The following is a 22475-nucleotide window of genomic DNA, read 5'->3' as shown; positions in this document are numbered from 1 at the left end:
ATATATATATATATATATATATACATATATATATATATATATATATATATATATATATATATATATATATATATATATATATATACATATACATATATATATATATATATATACATATATATATATATATATATATACATATATATATATATATATACATATATATATATATATATATATATATATACACACACACATACACATACACACACACACACACACACACACACACACACACACACACACACACACACACACACACACACACACATATATATATATATATATATATAGATATACATATACATATTCATATACATATACATATACATATACATATACATATATATATACATATATATATATATATATATATATATATATATATATATATATATATATATATATATACATACATATATATATATATATATATATATGTATATATATATATATATATATATATATGTATATATATATATATATATATATATATATATATATATATATATATATATATATATATATATATATATATATATATATAAAATAAGTTCTTTGTAAGAATGCTCACTCGGGAAAATTTTCCAAGAGGTCACCCATTTAAGGTTGCTCCCTGCTGAGCATGCTTCACTGTGGAGTTCTTTGTAAATACTCCTACATTTAATAAGTCTGGATATGTCTTGGGATGTTTTCATCGGTATTCATAACTTCACCCTTGTTTTGTTTTGCACATTGCGGTAATGAGGATGAGGTCAAAGCTAGAAAATATTCAGAAATCCATGTCCGTAATAATGTCAGACATGCCCCAATATTCTTGCAAGCAGACCAATTAGCAATACTCAACAGGTGATATAAATACTCCTAAGTAATCTCCCACCTACCTACACACACAAAACATCATCTTGTTCCTCATCCACAACAAATATAGGTTAAGGCATCATCTTAGTCAAATTAAATGCTTCATCCAATATAATCTCCCAATCCTCTTTTTTAACAACTTTATCGGCAAAAATATTAGCATTAACCTCTTTTAGTCTCCACCATTTAATTAGTTGTTCTTTTGCATTCTTTACCTTTTGTCCTTTTGAAGGTGAACATCCACGGTAAGAAGTTTGTGTTGGGTGGCTACACACTCTATTAGGATGACCTTACATGCTTAGAATTTAAGCAATTAGCTCTATTTAACATCCTTGTCAAAAACTAGTTTATTTAGGTTGTGTTTATTGTAGTTCTAAAAGTTTTCAAAGTGGTAATCTTTCTTCATAAACCATGTGTTTGAAACCAACAAATTGTATGAGAGTGTAAAATCGAGAATGAACTCTTTTTCTATAATTCTAGTTTCATAGCCAAAACCTTTATGGATGTCTTTATAGTCAAAATGACATACCCCTATGCTTCATTGAAATAACCTCTCTTATAGAGCTTCATAGTTTATTGCTACTAAATTTTGCACTGTATTATTGAGATCATCCAAAAATTTTCTTTTGATTAATTTGTCCCAGAATATAGTCGATTGAAAATTTATTTGTTAAATTATAATTTTATAATATCAACTTTTTATAACTTTTAATTATATATAACTAAGTTTAATAAGTAGAAAATTTGACTTGTACGAACTTTAGCTATTCAACTTTTAAATGTTTGAACTTTGATTTATCTTTTAAAGTTTCGAACTATATATAACCTCAACTTTTAAATATTCCATTTGCCTGTTACCGACTAAATTTGTAATTTTCGTGTGATTAAGAGAAGAAAGAGAGAAAAATGTATTTTACTGGGCTTATGGCCCGGGTCTAAACAAGAGAAATTTGTAATTCAAAATTGTATTTTCCCATTATATTCCTTAGGCTGGATTATCAAAAAATCTTACTTGTTTCAAGCAAGTAAATAAACCTTACTTGTTTCAATTCTCATCAATAGTGTGTCTGTTGTACTATAATGGAGTTAGTATCCATAGGACCTGAAGTGGATACATGATTAGAAGGTGCAAATCCAACAATTGATGGTGGTTTTGTGGAACTTGGACGAAAATTAACTTTTCTATGACATTTTAAAATATCTTATACTCATTTATATTTTAAGTGTAATAATTGTTGGTTTTATTTTAAATTTTATTATAAAGTAAATTAGTGATACTTTATTTGACCGTTAGTGACATATGTAATTGTTAGTCTATCGTGTCATTTATGAGAAATATAACTAGATTCTATGTTGGAAAAAGTTGAAGACTCAACTCTCTTAAATGATGATAATTCAAAACACATATTAATTAAACAAATAAATTTGATAATTATATTTAGTTGTTTAAGTTGGTTAAAAATCATATTGAATATAAAGTGAATGGTTGTTATATTTTAAGTCCGAAATATTGAAATAAGCTTAAATGACTTAAGTTTATCTTAAGGTCAAACTTATAAGTCTTGAAATAAGTTTAAAGGTCTTTAAGATAATTGTGTTTACAATAAGGTTATTCTCGTAATTATATTTGAAATATTTTAATAGGTCAAAGTTTATTAAAATTATCTTTGAAATATTTTAATAGGTCAAAATATATTGAAATTAAGTTTGAATATATTATTACACGTTTTATTTTAAACGTTTAGATATATTTTGAATTTGAATTTAAAATATGTGTTTAAGATATTTAGTTGATTAAATGTTAAAGTACAAGCTAACATATGTTTTTTTATTAATAGTATATGGTTAGTATTTGAATTTAAATATGTTGTTAAGCTAATTAAAGAATTTCCTATAAATAAGATGGTAATTTAAATTGATACTAAAAATAGAAATGACAATTTGAATTAATGCTAAAAATAGGAATTAATTTGAATAAATATTTACACGTTATTTTATTTGATATTTGCTAAGTTTTCGATATCATGTATGAGTTATAACGTGGCAGCACAACATTGGTTATCAAAAACAAATTACAGCACACAATGACAAAAATATATGAGCTGTCAGTGCGTCAGTGTGAGGTAAAGTTCAAGATCTTGAAGACTTTCACAGAATATCCAGATCAACGAAATTAACGGATGAAGCTTTCTTGCTCTTCAAGGATATGTTGAGGCGTGACATATATAAATACAAGGCTTCGTTCAAAAATTAAGGATGCACCTCTTCTTATAATTTTCTCTCTTGACTTAAGATCTAGCATTCTCTAAGTATTTAAAAGAGTTGTAATTCTTAGTTCATCTAGCTCTTACAATTTGTAATAGACTTAAGTGTTAAAAAGAGTTAGATTATTTCATAGTTTAATACGCCTAACTTAGAATACTTTTCAAAGTGTTCAACTTGTAATCTCTATTGTGAGATTGGCATTTGCTTTTATTAAAGGGACTTGTAAGACGTTTCTTTAAGGGGAAGAACGTGGTGAGATAAGATAGTGAGATCTTCTAGTTTGTCTTAAAGTCTATTAATAAAAGACGTTGAAATCATACGGGTTGAAAGAGAACCCATAGGCGGGGAGTAGGTAGTTTAGAACCGAACCTCGTTAACATATCTTGTGTCATTATTTAAGTTTATTTTCCGCACATACGTTATAGTTTTTATTACTGTCCCAGAAAACAGCTTTTGAAAAATCACTCAATCTCTTGAAGCAACCTTCCAGACAAAAATTTTAAATGGTCATACTCTCTATTCACCCCTTTGTAGAGAGTATTCGATCTCCTATCAACTTTCAAAAGTTTTAGTATGATTTTTTTAATTATGCTGTTAAAAGATTTAATAAAGGTCACTAAGATCCACTATATAAACCATTAGAAATTTAAAGTAGTAACATTTAAATCAAATGTCATTAAACCTATTCCACTACATATATATTATGCTGTAGTGACTGGCCATTGCCGTTGTTGTTGATTCATCGGAAAGAACAAATCAAGGGCCTGCTGTTGTTGGTTGGTGGACTCGAAATTTTTTTCTTTTACATTTTCTCTCTCCATAAAAAATGGTAAAACAAAATAATCATAGGAATTGAAGCAAATAATTCGTAGATCAAAAAAGTTAAAATCGAATCTGAATGTAGAAATGTTCGAACTAGAAATCATCCCTATTACCAATTGCTTGTCCAATTACATTTATCTATTAAGTGGATAAATGTTAAATTTTGAAATCGAGCATACAAACCACATGACATGGGTACATGATTTTAGTCACTCTTTTAAAATATTTGTCATGAATTTTATAAAGTGTAGAAAATGGAGCCAAGATTTATAAATGTTGAATATTATAGTTTTAAAACCAAAATACAAAAAAAATCAAAACATTGAGACGTATTTTTAACGGTGAAGAGGCCATGATGTGGATGAAAGTGTGAAAAGTGAGAATAAAAAAGATGAATAAGAATTAAAATAGTGAAAAGACCACGGTGAAAAGAAACAATTTAAATAAAGAAACAAAAGAGATGGAAAAGATAAAAAAATCATGTTAAAACAACATATTGGTAGACATCTTACTTAACAAATAAATGGTCATATGTTCAAATCCTGTTAATCATATATTTTCTTTCCTTATTTAACTCTTTAATATCAAAATATTTCTCTTACATCATTGAAGTTTTACACATTCATCAAACATGAATTATCAATAACTTAATTAATAAAAATAATCAATTATTTATTTCTTAGTTTTTCAACCCTTCAAACTTTTACTCTTTTTAGTACTCCTTCTTATTCGCTTTACTTGCCCTATTTGGTTTTTCAACACTATTTATCAATCACTCTTATTAGGTGATTTGTTCTTAATATATAAGTCACAACATATTTGTTTAATTCGTCTTATTGTAAATTTTATTAATATCAACTTTTAATAATTTTTATTCAAGCACAATTAGAGATATTTAAGATTGAAAACGTGAATTGACAAATGTGCCAAAACCAAATAGGACAAGTAAAGAGAATAGAAGGGAGTATTAATTATCAATCTGTTACTATTTTTCTATTCCATTTAGACATTAGAGATGACAATTTAACTCTTAACTATTTCAATTATGTTATGTTATAATAATAATATTAATAAAATTATAAATTGTGTTGAGTTTTTATTTAATTCTACTAATTAAAACTAAAGTTGTATTTTTACGAAAATTTCTCATTTTTATAATGAAGGGCCCCAAAGTTAGAAATTTAAAATAAACAGGACCTCGAAATTGTTTGTTCCGCCCCTGTAGTTAAGAGACTATGGTTCAAGGGTGAAGAGGCCAACCATGGTTGAGGAGGAAATCAAATGAAGAAAGCAAGGAGAGGAAGAAGGTAATCGGTAATCCAGGTTACAAAACCTGGAAAAGCAAATCTAATTAAAAGTTGAAATATTTAAAAGATTATCAAAGTTGTTCGTATCTTTTGAATCAAATTTTCCTAACAAGAATCAAAATAGTTTCTCTGTTACATTATATTTGATACATTTCTCCTTTTACGTAATCCAATATAATTTTGTTCATTTTTATCTTAAATTATGTATCGCTAATAATTATAAAAAGTTAATATTATGAAAGTGTTTTGTTAGAAAATTAAAAAAAAAATCTCCGAACTGAATATCTTTCTTACAAATTAATCGTAATATATAAAATAAACTTAACTAATATAACGTGAAATACTTGCGCCATTCTGAATTACTCGCAACATTAGGAATAATGCACTATTTATTCATCATCCTTAGTTTGTGTCTTTATAATTAGTGTTTAATCTATAAGTTAAAACATAGTTAAGTGGAATCTCATTTGATTTGTCTCAATGCAAAGATTATTAATATTCAATTATTATTATTTTTTATTATATATAATTTAAGATATTCAGTATTAAATTAGTGCATTAAACTGTATAAAAAAGCAATCGTTACAAGTATAATTAAACGCAAGTAGCAGCAAACGTTACAAGTATATTGAAACGGGAGCAGCAGGAACGAAGGAACTATAATACTAACAACAGAATCTAGGGGGGGGGGGGAATAAGAAAAGAAAATGTAAAATGAGTAGTAACCTAAGTAACGATGAGACGACCCATAGATTCATTTGGTTTGACGTTAAATTTGAATGATGCAGTCCTATCTAGGGCTGTAAAAACGGGTTAAAAGGTCGGAAACAGGTCGGTCAAAAACAGGTTCGGTAAAAAACGGTCGGTCAAAAGCAGGTCGTATAAGTCTTTCGGTACCGGTCGGTATCGGTCGGTTTATTCGGTATCCGGTCGAATCCGGTTTTTTTCCTTGGCGGGTGTCGGTCGGTATGGGTCCGGTATTTATCGGTCCGGTCATTACCGGAAACAGGTCACATTCGGTCGGTCAAAAACGGTTTTTTGCAGGTCGTAATCGGTATACAGATCATAACCGGGCGGTCAAAATCGGTAATCGGTCGGTCACAATCGGTATGCGGGTCAGAATCGGTCGGTCACAATCGGTCGGTTTTGGTCGGTATCGGTTCAGTTCAATTTAGTTGAACCGGGATTCAGTTCTGTTCAGTTCAGTTTTGGTTGGTATCGGTTCGGTTCAATTCAGTTAAACCGATATTCCGGTTAATTTGGTTGATATCGGTTCAGTTCAATTCATTTAAACCATGATTTAATTCAGTTCAATTATGTTCCAATTATTCTGTTCCAATTTGGTAAAAAATCGCATCGTGTTGCCTCATAATGTCATTGATCATGCGTTTATCCATGATGGGAATGATATATAGAAGGTGGAACCTCACATCAAGTTTTATAGATGTCGTTAGGTTATGAGTTTTATGACATCAAATTCAACTAATCAACTCTATTTCAACTTTAAGTTTGATTTTAAACGAACTCTATTTAAGTTAATTAATATATTTGATCATAGGTCTGGTTATTTCAACTTGATAAATTGATTATAATTGATATATATTTGATCATATCAGGTTAATTATTTTCAATTTGATAAATCATGTTGTTATCAATGTTGAGAATGATAGAAGGTGAAACCTCACATCAAGTTTTTATAAATGTGGTTAAGTTATGAGTTTAATATATATATTCAACTAATCAACTTCGTCTAAGCTAAGTTAATTAATAGATCATAACATGTTATTACAGTCACAATGTGAGTTTGTTAGATTGTCTTAATAATCTATCTTCATCATTGATCTGAATTGACCCTTGTTAGCCCATGGGTGTGTTATTTTAAGCTAATGTGATCAATCTATCTAATCAATCTAGCTGCCAGCGATCTAAGTTAATTGATTGGTTTTTCATTCTATTTCGTCCTATCTAAGTCAATCATGACAAGTTAACATGTAAATCCATCTACGTTGATATGTTTGATCATAGGTCTGGTTATTTCAACTTGATAAATCGATTATAATTAATTAATATATTTGATCATATCATGTTAATTATTTCTATTTGATAAATCAACTCGTGAATTATTCTAACGATTATCTTTTTGGGTGTAATTTATAGACTTTTCAATTTCAATATAGAATTATATAAATACCAATAACATTATAACTTTGTTTTTTTTTTTGGCAAATAAAATAATAGTTGCATAATTAGAAGTATATATATATATTTTAGAAATAAGAAAGAAAGAGGTTTATTTATTAAAATTAAGAAGTTTATTTAGAAACCATTAAATCAATGAATTACTCATATTTTAAAAAAAAATTTAGTTGTAAAAAAAAAAAAAAACACATAAGATTATCCCATTGGTGCACAACCTCAATACATGGATTGTCAACTTGGCAAAAGGCATGATAAATCATAACCCTTCATTTTGAAATCAATTAATCTAAACCATTGATTAAACATACTCTAATATATTTAAAAAAAAAAAAAAAAAAACTAATATGAACCGTTAGATCAAGGGATCTAATCTAAACCGTTGATAAGCCCAAAACATGCTAACCCTAATTCAATCCCATACCCAGTACCACGTGCCGTGCCAGTTCATTACTTCATTTTCATCTTCCGTTCTTTCTTTCTCTTTCATTTCATTTTCTTGTTCCAGCTCCTCGCAGGCTCGCCTCCATTCTCTCCCTAGCGCTTTCTTCTTCAAATCTGTTCATCTTCACCCTAGAGTTTTAGGTATTTCTACTCCTCAAGTTTAGTTCATTGATTTTCGTTTAATATCTATCAAATCTGTTCATCTTTGTTTTTTGTGTTTAAAATCTTTGTTCGATTTGATTTTGTGTTCTTCCATTTTCGATTTGATTTGATTTAGTCTTCTTCCATTTTTTTTTTGTTCGATTTGATTTTGTATTTAATTTTCTGGGTTTAATGTGTTCGTTTAGGGTTAGATTTAGGGTTTTTTGTATTTAATTCAGTCGAGACTCCAGGTACTCCATTTCTTTGGTTTTCTTTAATTTTTCTTTAATTTGGTAGTGATTTCAATGTATTTTGTGGTTTTATTGTGTTGATTGTTGAAGAAAATATCAATATCTTGAAGGAATGATCAATTTCTGTTTTCAATTCTTGTTTTTTAATGTTAAAATACTTAATCTTTGTGGGTACTGGAGTATTGCTGTATTGGTTTTGATTACTGTTCGGTATCGGTATTAAAGGCTATGAATATTTGATGGGACTGATAATTTTTACGCCTATAGCTGTATTGTCATGGTTCCTATTTGTTTCTGAGTTCCAAACAAGGTTGCTGTTCAACCAAGCATTCAGTAGAGGTCTGCAAATCTCGATGATTCTGGCCGGGAAGAAAGATCGTGGCCAAAATATGGGAGACCTATTGAGCAATTGACCTGTAATGAGCCTTGTAGTCATCTGTAGAAATTTTCCTTCTGTGATGTATCAGCTAGTAGTAGTTTTGGGTACTATATAAGTCATTCGCTGCCACACTAAGATTTATCTGACCAGGAACCTCGTCAATGCTCACCCTGCCCCAATGTGAGAAAGTACGAAGATGTGAATCTTAGACCTCGTACATGCTCACCCTGCCTCGAATAAAGAAAGTATGAAAATGTGAATCAGGAGATTGGAAGCACTGGTGAGTGGTTAGTGGTTACTCGTCCATTTACACTGTTGGTGTGTTTGCTGGTTCATATGGGCAAAAACTAGAATAGCAGGTTAAAACTGAAATTGCAAACTGGAGATGTTACAAATGGGAATTGAGATGGAGTATCAGCATCAAGTAGTTGCAAATTTTCTGAAATTTTTGTACTTTGATCATGATATACTTTAGGATTCTTCGTTATAATTGTTTTTAGATTTATTGTATCCACCTCTATAATGGTATATTGATCCGAACGTCTCACTAGTTGCAACCTCTCTTAGGGTATGGTTTGTCATCTATCCTTTCCTAAATTTGATTATAGCTATTATAAGCGAGATATACTGAATATGATAGAATGGTGATGATAGAGATGGTGATGACCTTTACGATGGTGTCAAAATACTTTGCTAATACTATTGATATTCTTTCTAGCTTCTTTGTCATCTATTATCTTTCTTTTGGAGGAAAGAAAATTTTAAGACAAATTATTAATAACCTTATCAAAAAGTCAATTAAACAAGATTGTGGTCTGCTTGTTGATTTCTTTATTTATCTATAAATACCAACTTTCTACAAAACAAAGAGTTTTACTAAAAGCGTACAGTTTATCTCAATGAATCAATTCAATCAAAAGTTTAAACTATCGGTTAATATATATTAATACAGTATTAATTAGTCAGCAAATTAACCTGAACTTGGTAATTATATTGGTTGCAAAGTATGAACTATGTTTATGCAATTTTGCAATTTCTGAGTTTTGTAAAATTTATACTTAATTTTTTAGAAAAGAAAAAGGCTTTACTAAATTACTGAGTTAATATATATTAACTTATAATTTATATATTTATTTTATAAAAATTTATATTTAATTTAATTTTTATCATATAGAAATAATATAATTAAGTTTAATTTAATTATTTTATATAAAATTTTATTATATTTTGACAACTTAGAAGAATTATGTAGATAAGTTCGGTTCAAAACAGGTTCGGTACAAAACAGGTTCCAGGTTCGGTATAATACAGGTTCGGTACAATATAGATTCGGTCAAAAACGGTCGGTTAAAAACGGGTATTAAGCGGGTCGAAAACAGGTTTCGGTCTGAAAACAGGTTCGGTATCGGTCGGTCACGGTATGATAAAAACAGGTCGAAAACAGTTTTCGGTTTAAAACAGGTTCGGTACCGGTCGGTTTCGGTATGTGTAAAACAGGTCGGAAACGGTTTCGGTCACCATTCGGGTTCGGTAGCGGTCGGTATCTGGTCACTTGTATTCGGTCAAAAACGGGTTCAGTATCGGTCGGTAACAAGTCGGTAAAACAGATTTCTGACCACATTTACAGCCCTAGTCCTATCAATATTAAATCTTCCTGAGCCAGCGGGCCAGGATGACTTGCAAATAAGACAAACCCCGTCAATTTTCCGTCAATAAATTCGTCAAAACCTGCAAATAAACCCAACTGGAGTGGGACCCTTCGCCATTACTCCATTCTTCTTACTTCTTCCCCTCCCTCCATGCAAACTCCATCCTTGTCCCTCCAATCTCTATGCATTACTTTTGTAGTTAGTTACTTGTTTGGTTCAATTGATTTATCTCATTACTTACGGATTTACTCATAATTTTTATTAGTGTTAAGCAAGTAATATAGATATGATAGTAATTGCTAATGGAAATTTTGGGTTATTTAATTATTGACTTTGCTATTTATTAGAAAAACATTAGATTAATAAGTCATAGGTATTCTTTTTGCGGTTCTTGATTTTAGGTTTGGTTAATTTTCAATTCAAATTTATTTAAAAATTAAAAGATACCCATGGGTCGATTTAACCCTTTTTCACTACCAATATGGACTGGTTTTAAGCTTTCAATTAGACCTGGAAAAATTTGATCCGACCCGAAAATGAACCTGGGACCCGACCTGACAAAACCCGAACCCGACCGACCCGAAAGCAACTTAATCAGAAACATGACCGACTCGATAATTACCCGACCGGAAACCGACCCGTTTTGACCGATTTAATATCAATTTTTAGAGTAATTTCAATGTTAGAATTCATTTCAAATAAAATTTTAGTTTTCAAAGTATCTCAACATATTGAGTATATCACTTGAACCCTAAAACTCATCAATAGATCTCAAAAAACACGTATTTAACGTCTTTTTAGCCATCGTAATTATTTTTCTTTAAAAACAGGACGTTATAATCATCTTAATTGAATACATGTATCTTGTTAAATCAGTCAAATGAGTTTTTAATTCTTCTACATTTCAGTAAGCAAATCAATATAATTTATACGAACGTTTCGCACGTTTGAATGAGCTTTTCAAAAAACGAATGTCGCTACCCTAAATTATAAAACGTGTATCTTATAAGACGAAATAAGTACTTAGTTAGTTGAATATCTTTCCAACATGAAAATTGTGAAGATAATTTTAACGTCATTATCTAATGTATAATAAACAAAATAACTTTTATAAAGGGCGTATCTTACAAGTCTTTCAAAATAAGTATTAATTCCCCTATTTTTCTTGCACTTAAATGAACCTGACATACCAACTATTTTTTGAAAATCGTACATGTAATTTCTCTAATGATTTTTTTTAGACATTTTAATGATTTTTTTTTTATGTTGAATTAGTCGATTGGATATTCTAATGTTTTATGGTAACCCGTTGGGTCAATCTGAACCTACCCGAAACCCAGAGTGATCCGACCTGAAACTGACCCGACCCGAAAATGACCCGACCGAAATTGATCCGACCCAAAACCCGACCGATCGACCGTTTTCCCAGGTCTACTTTCAATTATTTATAAATCAATTTAAAATTAACGAACAATTATACCTACAAATAATTATCCTTACTCTCAATTTTGTAGCTATGTTAAAAGCAAATTACTAAATAAATTTCTTTGATTATTTAACCCATTACTAAGGACTTGTTTGATAACAGTCAACAAATACTTGGAAGCGTTATTAGCTGTGTAAGTAACTGTTAGCTTGAATAGTTATTAATTTTGTATTTATATTTTACACTTCTATATATTTTGGGATATATACTTGAATACTTCTATAGATTTAACTATGTACTTAGTGTGTAAGTTATTGGTGTTTTAAATTTATATCTTATGGTAACCTTTAGATTATAATTTTTAAATATCACTTTTGATTTTGAAACAGTTTTAATTATAATGTTGTGAAAATTTTTTAACTACATCATAACACACGACTTAATATTTTACTTCATCAAATCATTAATAAACACAATTAAGAAAAAGAAAAAAATTATAAGAAATTATAGTTCTATTTGCAAAAAAGTACCTTATGTGTTTTTTTTTTTGCAAAATCTACCTATTGTGATATATTTTTCTGCAAATGACTACCACTTAACGGAAAACGTGAATTGACCGGTAAGTTTGAAGGTTTGACCAATTTGAGAGGTTAAGTTGTATATATGGCAGTATCTCATTGATCTTCGTATTTTTAAATTATTAAAAATTAAAACATATAAATTAACAAAATAAAAATAAAATATATTTAACGTCGTTTTTAACCCATCATAATGATAGTTTATCAAAAAACGGACGTCGCGATATGGGTAACTCTTTCGAAAATCCGGTTGAAATAAATACTTATTTAAAAATACGAGGACCAATGAGATACTGCAATATAGACAACTTAACCTCTCAAATTGGTCAAACCGGCCTTCAAATTTAACGGTCAATTAACATTTTCCGTTAAGTGGTAGACATTTGCAGAGAAATATATTATATTAGATAGTTTTTTATCAAAAGAAATACATAAGACAATTTTTTATAAGTAAACCTATAAATTAGGTAGTTTCTTATAAAATTTGTTTAAAAGAGATAAAAAACTAATAGGAGTAACAAACTACCCAAAAACTCCATTAGGCCATTTACCAATTACCATACGAGTTGTATACCTCTCTCCCTCTTATTGCTCCCCTCATTGTTCTTCCTTTCTCTATACCAGTATTCTACTGTCCACTCCCAATTCTTTATTCATCCAATTCTATTCTTAAACCCTCTCATTCTTATAAAACCAACAACAAACACTTCTTAATCTTATATCACAATACATCCCCCATAAATATTCTCTATTCACCACTTTTATCATGAACTCCATAACTCCAACCATTTTCATAATCCATCTCTGTTTTCTTCTCTTTCCTACACAAATTCCTGCTAAAATCCCTTCTGACCATAAAACCCTTCTCAAAATCAAAACTTCCTTTCTAAACCCCAACAATGGCGGCCATGGCCTCCATGATTGGACTCCAGAAAACCCTCACTGTAACTTCACTGGTATTTCTTGTGACCATAATTCTCATGTTATTTCACTCAATATTACTAGAATCTCACTATTTGGTTACGTTCCTCCTGAAATTGGGTTGCTTAAAAACCTACAAAATCTCTCTCTTATCGCAAATAACCTCACTGGAAAACTACCCACTGAAATTTCATTGCTGTCTTCTCTTAAATACATCAATATCTCAAATAACAATTTCTCCGGCGAATTTCCCGGCGAAATTTTCACCAATATGTCGGAGCTTGAGTATTTTGATGTGTATAACAATAATTTCAGTGGAAAACTTCCCACGCAAGTTAACCATCTGAAGAAGTTATTATACTTTCATCTTGGTGGGAATTATTTCTCCGGAGAGATTCCGGAGAATTATGGTGAAATGTCATCTTTAAAATTTCTGGGTTTGAACGGAAATTCACTTTCCGGTAAGATTCCAGCGAGTTTAAGCAAGCTGAAAGATTTGAATATGCTATATCTAGGATACTACAATACCTTTTCCGGTGGAATTCCGTCGGAATTTGGTTCATTGACATCATTGAAGCTTTTAGATATGGCTTCATGTAATCTCTCCGGTGAAATTCCGAAAACACTGGGGAATTTGAAGAATGTTCATACTCTTTTTATGCAAAGGAATCAACTCTCCGGTGAAATTCCTACTGAGTTATCTGAAATGACGAGTTTAATGTCTTTGGATTTGTCAAGCAACTCTATCACCGGAGAAATCCCAGAAAGTTTCTCTAATCTCAAGAATCTTACCTTAATCAGTCTTTTCCAGAATAAATTCCATGGAAGAATCCCTTCTGGAATCGGTGATTTGCCCAATTTGGAGAAATTGCAAGTTTGGAATAACAATTTCACTTTTGAATTACCCAGTAATTTAGGTTCTAACAATAAGGTAATAACCGTTGATGTTTCGGGGAATCGTATCACCGGAGAAATTCCCAAGAGTCTCTGTAATGGCGGAAAATTGAAACTGTTGATTCTGTTTGGTAATGCTCTGTTTGGTTCTATCCCGGAAGAGATTGGAAGTTGTAAGTCGTTGGAACGCCTCCGTATTTCGAATAATCAACTCTCCGGTGAAGTTCCGGTGGGAATATTCAAATTGCAGAACTTAACAACTTTAGAGCTTGGTGATAATGTATTTTCCGGCAGGATTCCAGCGGATATGTCAGCTCGGAAAATAAGCGAGCTTATTTTATCCAATAACCTTTTTACCGGCAAAATTCCCCCTGCGATTGGGAATTTGAAAAGTCTGAATACATTATTGTTGTATAATAATAGATTTTCCGGTGAAATTCCATCGGAGTTGTTCAGGTTGAATCAGTTACAGAATTTGAATCTTAGTGTTAATAATCTTTCCGGTGAGATTCCGGATGAAATTGGCCGGTGTAAGACTTTGATTCAGATTGATTTCAGCCAGAATATGCTCTCCGGTGAGATTCCGGGATCGATTTCTGATCTGGGAGTTGTTGCAATCTTGAATTTATCTAGGAATTCACTTACTGGGTATATACCAGAAGATATTGCCAGTATAACTAGTCTTACTCAGCTTGATCTTTCCTACAATAATTTGTATGGAGAAATCCCTACTGGTGGCCATTTCAATGCTTTCAATACATCATCTTATATTGGAAACCCGAATCTTTGTTGGGTTAATAGGCCTCAACCCTGCCCTGTTTATAACCGGGCTTTGATTGAGCACCGGTTTAGTACATCCAAGTTGATCATTTTGATCATTGGACTAGTCACCGTTGTGCTGTTGTCGCTAGTTACACTGATCATTTACAGGAAGAAGCGTCTAGAAAGTTCTAGAGCATGGAAGATTGAACGATTCCATCGCCTCGAGTTCAAAGTGGAGGACGTGATCGAATGTCTTAAGGAAGACAATGTGATTGGTAAAGGCGGGGCAGGGATTGTGTACCGAGGGACAATCCCTGACCCGGATGGTGGAACTGATGTAGCTATAAAACGGTTGTTGAATCGAGGGGCGTCAAATCCAACTTCAAAAAATGATCTAGGGTTTTCAGCCGAGATAGCCACCTTAGGCAAGATTCGACACCGGCACATAGTGAAATTGTTGGGTTATGTATCGAACAAGGAAACGAATTTGCTGGTGTATGAGTACATGCCAAATGGAAGCTTAGGGGAGAAGTTACATGGACCGAAAGGAGCACATTTGCAATGGGATGTGAGGTATAAAATAGCAGTGGAAGCAGCAAAAGGGTTGTGTTATTTGCACCATGATTGTAACCCAAAGATTTTTCATAGGGATGTTAAGAGTAATAACATACTTTTGGATTCTGATTATGAGGCTCATGTTGCTGATTTTGGGCTTGCAAAATATCTTTGGGATGGGGGTGCGTCTGAGTGTATGTCCTCTATTGCTGGATCTTATGGCTACATTGCTCCTGGTAACTCTTACTCTCCTTTCTTATTTACCCGTAATTTGCTTTTTTAATTGCATATATATTTTTTAATGGACTACCTACTTGTATTGGATTGTCTTGCTATAGCTCCTGTTTTGCCTACAATTTTATGATATTATCATGGTATCAATATGTCGAACTTTCTTATTTGATTTATATAAAGGATTCATCTAAAGCAAATTCGTCGTTAGAAGCTTAGAGGTGAGATGTTTAATAAATCCAGGATAGTAAAATGTTGTATGTATGAAATATTTGATATAAATATTAAAAGAGTTACTCTTATCAGAGAGCATCTATCGGTGAGATCATCTCATACTACAGAAAGGGTGGTTGAGGGGTTTAAAGATAAAGAGGATTAGAGCTAGTTTACTTGGTCATTGGTACTGTTCGTGAAATATGGAGTCTTGGTAGGAACTACTTCAAGACATGGACTTGATGGTAAGTTCCATGCTACTATTAGGAATACCATTTCTACAAGTACTTTGGTTGGAAATACCCTTGAGTTTTTTCTACACATATAATACCCATTGAAATTCGGAAAGGAGACGAAAAGTTAAAACTAGATAAATGGTTTATGATATGAGTCTAGGTTGGAATGCCTTCAAGATTCCGACTTAAAGGATTGGTAACTTATTTTTAAAAATCGATGTTCAACATACTTGAAGTTGGAGTCTTGGAGAGAGTACTAGGTAAAGTTTAACCTAATGAGGTTAGTGTGTGCTTTTCGCATGTATATGGCAAGTTTTAGCTTCGCTTTCTAGATTTGTGATAGTTCTATTAAAGTTGTAGATATTAACTTTCATCAGAATACAAAACTAGGTTTGTTTGAGTTTGTGCAAAAGCTTCTTACAAAATTGGGTTGTCCTTCACCCGTAGTTGAAGCATTGCTACCATCTAAATATGGATCTTGCTAACGAACGTGTTTCAAGCGTTTGTTGATAAGCATTGGTTAAACATAAATTAGAGTATATTTTAAACTTTGAATTATATGAATCTAAATATTAGTTAATGTAGCATAAATTTAAAATTTATTATCAAATCATGCATTAAAATATATTTGTTTTGATTTTTTATTTTGTTTTCTAATTTAATCTTTCAAATATATTGTTCTTGTAACAAACGCCTTGAGAGCGGTAGTTAGCTTTTTCTTTTAAAAAACCGATTTGGGAAAAGTTAATTGATTTAACCTAAGTTGACAAGATATTTTTTTGGCGTTTTTGTTTTAGTATTTATTTTCAATGGAATCAAAAATATAGTTAATTGATTCTGTATTATAATGAAATATAGTAAAATGAAGCTAACTTATTCTTTTAACGAGGGTGTAGTTTTGTGATATCTGATATTTGACCCTTTAAATCTTGTCTAACTTAATTACATTAGGATAATGGAATGAAAGGCTGTTTTGGAGTTGATATGAATTGTACACTTTGTGCATAATCCTGAGCTGTAGTGAAAATGCTCAATCTCTACTATCAAGCGAAGATAGGTACTACTCTGTTTCCATGATATTGCTCCTCCGGATGTCACAAGGATTAAAAAAGTGGGTGATACTGATTAGTATTGAGTGGGGTATTGTAGGTGAGGTTACGTTTTTAGTGGGGTAATTATAGGTTTTAATGTAGGAAAGATAAATAAAGTTAATTTAAGTGAGGTAAATGTAATATAGATAAGTCATGTGAGACAAATTAGTGATACGAACTAAAATTATATTGCCTCTATTATTTAAATCTTGCACCATTTAACTTTTTACATCTCCAAATGCACACCATAATCGTTTTCAATTGTTAATTTCTCTATTTATATCATCAAAAAATTATGAAAATTACAAATTAATACTCCATTTATGACAAAGTAATGAAAATATAAAAGTTAAATTTTGCTAATAAATAGTACACGATGGTCAAATGATGCAAGATTCCAAGAACGGAGGAAGTATATGGTGCAAAATTAGAGGGACAAAAGAGTATGCTATACCAAAGGATTATATGCTTTTTGTAGACTATATTGATGTATCAACTTTCAAATGATCCTTGACTTCTCTGAATTATTGAGTATATGCTAACGCCGTTTTCCATTCCTGAACAGAATATGCCTACACACTGAAGGTAGATGAGAAGAGCGATGTGTACAGCTTCGGAGTAGTGCTGCTCGAGCTGATCACTGGACGAAAACCAGTGGGAGAATTTGGTGATGGTGTAGACATAGTAAGATGGGTGCGAAAGATTGAATGCGAGATTCCTGAGCCATCGGATGCAGCTACTCTGTTGGCTATCCTGGACTTGAGGTTACAAGGTTACGCGCTTTCTAGTGTAATCAACGTGTTTAAGATTGCCATGCTGTGCGTTGAGGATGATAGCTCCAACAGACCTACTATGAGAGAAGTTGTTCATGTCCTTACCAATCCTCCCCAACGTATTATCTCCGCTCCCAGCTTAATCTGATCTCAAATTTCGGCCATTTCCCTGATTGGAACGAAAACTTTGGAGTATTATAAAATAGTATACCACTAACATTTTGAGTAAATGAAATTAAATATATATCTACTATCCAATAATCATCAGTCTGGACTCTAGCTGGAAGGACTGCTTCATTCTAGTGTGTGTAATGCATTGATTATTATTGATAATGTTTAATTAAGCTGTATATATAAATATTTGTATACAAATTCTCAAATGAAACAGTTTTATGGTGAGATATATCTATTTAGGTGATTCAATGTATGCGTCTTAGGGATGAACATGGGTCAAGTCTAGGTTGGGTCTAGCTAGAATCAAATCCAAACCCTAATTTTTTTATTGAACCTAGACTCAGGTCTGGATCTTTAGGATTCGAGAAATTTGGATCCGAATCCAGACCCTTCGGGTGTGGCGGGGATAAGGTTTGGATCTGGGTCCAAAACAATTTAATTTATAATTTTTTTAATTTATATATCATACAATTTTCGACCATTCGTATAAAATTATTTAAACATTTTCGACTAACAAGGATCTTGTAACACTTTTTACTAATTAAGCAAATAAGTATATGAAGCTTTCCAATATACAAGCTCTTGTTACGAAAAATTGATGTTAATAATTCAACCTTTAACTCATCTGTTGTGAATAATCTCACATTTCGATTATTTTTTTATAATCCAATCTTCGCACTTAGTTTGCTATCAACATACTAATAGGAAATGTTGATAGCAAACTAGAGGTAAATGTTGAATTGTTATAAAATAAAAAGTTATGCTATTAGCAAACTAAAGGCAAATGTTGGATTATTAAAAGATAATCTCTAGGTGGGATTATTAACAGCGGATAGGTGAAAGGTTAGATTATTAATATTAATTAATCCTAATTTTTAAAGTATAGATAGCAACCAAATTTCAAATTACTTGAACTGACAAAGTTTAAAATCACTTAATGTTCAGTAATATAATGAAATTTCAAATCAAACAATTAACTACACATGATAACTAATATATAATTTTTTTTTTTAAAAAATGTAAATGGGTCCATGGGTCGGGTCATGGATCCAGATCTGAACCGAATTCATAGGGTCAAAAAATAGGTGGATTTAGACTCTTAAAATTAGGGTCGGGTCAAGTCTGGTCTAGACCCATAGGGTCCAAGACCCATGTCTATCTCTATGTACACCTATGGTCTTAAAGTGATTACTTATAACTTTACAGTATGCACTTACATTCTTTAAATTGATCAACTAAAACTTTGAAACGATCACTTATTGGCTATTGCGGCATTAAAATGATCTTATAAAATTTTAAAGTGATCACTTAGTATGTTCAAATTGATAATTCTAATTTTAAAGTGATCATTTATAGTTTTAAAATAATTTTTTATAGAATTTAAGTGATGATTAAAAAATCATTAATAATCTCAAAATTATCAACAATAATCTTAAAGTTGTTAACTAGAGATATATGTTCGTCTCACAATGAGACAGTCTCATAATTAGATGCTTGTATTGCTTTTAATATGTAAGTGTTCAATGTGCTTCATCCACATTCAAGCTTCTATAAATGGTTGTTATGTTCTAAATTTGCCAATAAAGGGCAAAGATAAACATAAGGAAAATTTATGTATAATTAGTATTTTTCAGATTTAAGGGTGTAAATATTAATCTACTTTAGTATTAATCTATGTTAGATGGGGTTGTAATATTTTAAAAATTAAGCTATAATTTTAGTTTTTTAGATAGTTTTCTTAGCCATTATTTTCTTAATAATTGTGGAATAACACATTTTGATTTCGAGTAATTTTACAGAATGTGTTGCTATTTGAGCTGTTTGTAGGGATGGTTATCATCCAACACCTTTTTCAAGGTTTTGAATCTCATTTTCTGAAACCTATGGAGTCCAGGTCGGGTCTGGATACCAAAAAAAAAAAAACTGATGGCTCTAGGTTAGCATTTAGACCATCAGACTTAGACCCGGACCCATACCCGACCTCTAGACCCAAACCTTAGACTTGCTCCATAGACCATGATCCACCTCGTAGACCCAGACTTGGACCCTAAACTTTATTATAAAGTTATAATATATTTTTTTTACACTTTATTATAATATTTTAATCAACCCTAATATATACTAATCCAAGCCTTATCAAACAAATGGGGAATGGTTCGACCAAAATAGCAGCTTCAATCCATGCTTTTTGATCAGCATCAAGGGGCCTCCGAACTCTACGACACTTTCGGAGAAGCCTCGAAATACGTGCCAAAGCCTCAAAGAGATGGAGTTTAACCTTGAAGTCCTCCAAAACACTTGAGATAACCATGAAACAGCTCGAAGACAAGAACAAGGTGAAATTACATGTAATATGCATAATATCAATCTAAAGAAACACGAGACTTCACACTAAAACGGAGTCGTAAACGTGCTCGAAAACGAGCATATTAGATTCAACTGTATTCGATTGTAATTTGTTGCTATTCAACCCGAATGTATTCGATTGTAATTTGTAATAATTGGTTTTTTGGATTATTTTTGTATTATATTGGTATAAATTTGATTGTATTATCTTGGTTTGCAATTGTATCAATTAGTTTTTTGGATTATTTGTTTCTTTTGTTTATTGAGTTGATTTCTTTGGCTTAAAGTTAGAAGTTGATGAGGTAAAACAAGTATCTCAAAATACGAGTCAAGAAATCCTTTTTGGATCCATCAAAGACCCTAGATCTGTAGAACCCGATAGGTGTGGGTATAGGTTGTAGTGTAAAAATGCGATTACGGTTGCGATAGAGGTAACGGAACAGTTAAGCAATAACGAGAGTGATGTGGTCAATGTAATGCCTAAATATTGATTGAATAATAAGATATCCTTTGATACGGCCAAAAATGCGATATTTTAACAACTTTGCAGCGCGAAAAATATTGATTTATTTGTTTTGAAAACCTTTACAACGCGACCAATGCGATGCGATGCGGTGTGAACTTGTTTTTACACTATGGTCTGGGTTTAAAATTTTAGACTTTAACGATCCGGGTGTAACACTCGAATTTCCTCCTGTCCTTTACGGTTTTGGTTTCGTTAAGAGGTTGGAAACCGTAAAGGACGGGAGGAAATTCGGGTGTTACACCGGGATTGGTTTTGAATCCATTAAAAATAACTGCAAGTCTTGTATGAGATGGGCCCATACAAGCAATCAAAAGATAAACTTGCATAGTAGTTACCAAAATAAAAACAGTATTTTTCATTAAATTTTAAGAAACTAAACATTGAGCTAAGCAATATTAAGTCGTCTCACGGTGAGACGGTCTTAATATAGAATAAAACTAAATGGTATTGGTCAGAATTTGGTAGGACGCACCTCTGACCCGCCCCATGGCCATCCCTAGCTATGGAGTTTTTGGGAATCTGAAATATGTATTGCTGATTTGTTGAAACATGTTAATATTTCGGACGTCAATCCTAAATTAAATTTTAGGCATTCCATATTTTAAACAGAGCTGTGCCAAATTTTCTGTAAAATTTTAATATAATTTAATTGAGTTAATCACTTGAATGTTATATTTATGTCCTAATCTTTTAATCTTCACCTTTTTCTTCTGGCGTTTGTTGATTGGAAAAATGTCTCTCTATGACTTTGAACCATTCAACGAATCATCTACATTAAGTCTACCCTCAAATTTAGGGATGTCCACTTTGAAACCAGAAATAAAACATGTTTGAGTGTTAATATTCGGAAAAGTGGTTCATCATCTTTATGTTTATAATCTTCACTTTTTTTAGGCGTTAGTGGCTTTTCGGATGTATGTTGAATTGGAGGACAATTTTTGTGCAGATAGTAATAAGAAAAGTAATACATATTCTGCTTCTTAAGAGTCTCATGTCGTAGTCATTTCTCATCATTGGTTACTGTCATTGTATCACCTACCTAAATTATTTATTTATTTAAATTATTAGCGACATATTACCTAAATACCCTTTGACCCTTTGCGTTGACTTTGACTTTCGGTCAATGGACCTTTTTCTGAATTCCCCATCTTTTCTGAATGGCCCATAGGCTAGTTACCTCCAAATACCCTAACCTCCCTCAAGGAAGGTAACCTCCAAATTGACCCAACTTGCCATTCATCCCTCATTGCTTGGTTCTCCTTCTTCTAAGGCTGGTAACGGCCCATTACTCCCATGTTCTTCAACCTCCTCTCTGAAATAACTTCCTTCTTCAGCATTATAAATCACTAGTGAAAAAAAATGTATTTGCTGCTCATTATTTGCTGCGGTTTTTGTGTATTAGCAGCAAAAAATAGGAAAACGTATTAAAAAAAA

General features: G+C 31.5%; 2 protein-coding genes across 2 annotated transcripts in view; both read left to right on the top strand.

The window, feature by feature from the left end:
• LOC130798892 (tubulin beta-2 chain-like) overlaps positions 1–8700 on the top strand; it is a 10923-nt gene extending 2223 nt beyond the window's left edge. Inside the window, exon 2 of the mRNA XM_057661989.1 lies at positions 8513–8700. Coding sequence (XP_057517972.1) covers positions 8513–8700 — 188 coding nt within the window. The remainder of the gene's footprint in view (positions 1–8512) is intronic.
• A 4159-nt stretch (positions 8701–12859) lies between these two features.
• On the top strand, positions 12860–18418 carry LOC130797517 (receptor protein kinase CLAVATA1-like). Its single transcript, XM_057660122.1, has 2 exons — positions 12860–15687; positions 17788–18418. Exons 1-2 carry the CDS (start codon positions 13086–13088, stop codon positions 18141–18143), a joined length of 2958 nt encoding a protein of 985 aa, XP_057516105.1. The 5' UTR covers positions 12860–13085; the 3' UTR covers positions 18144–18418.
• Positions 18419–22475: the final 4057 nt, after the last annotated feature.

This window comes from Amaranthus tricolor, chromosome 13, assembly GCF_026212465.1.
Source record: "Amaranthus tricolor cultivar Red isolate AtriRed21 chromosome 13, ASM2621246v1, whole genome shotgun sequence".
Lineage (NCBI taxonomy): Eukaryota > Viridiplantae > Streptophyta > Magnoliopsida > Caryophyllales > Amaranthaceae > Amaranthus > Amaranthus tricolor.
This window is presented reverse-complemented; position numbering and strand designations above follow the sequence as displayed.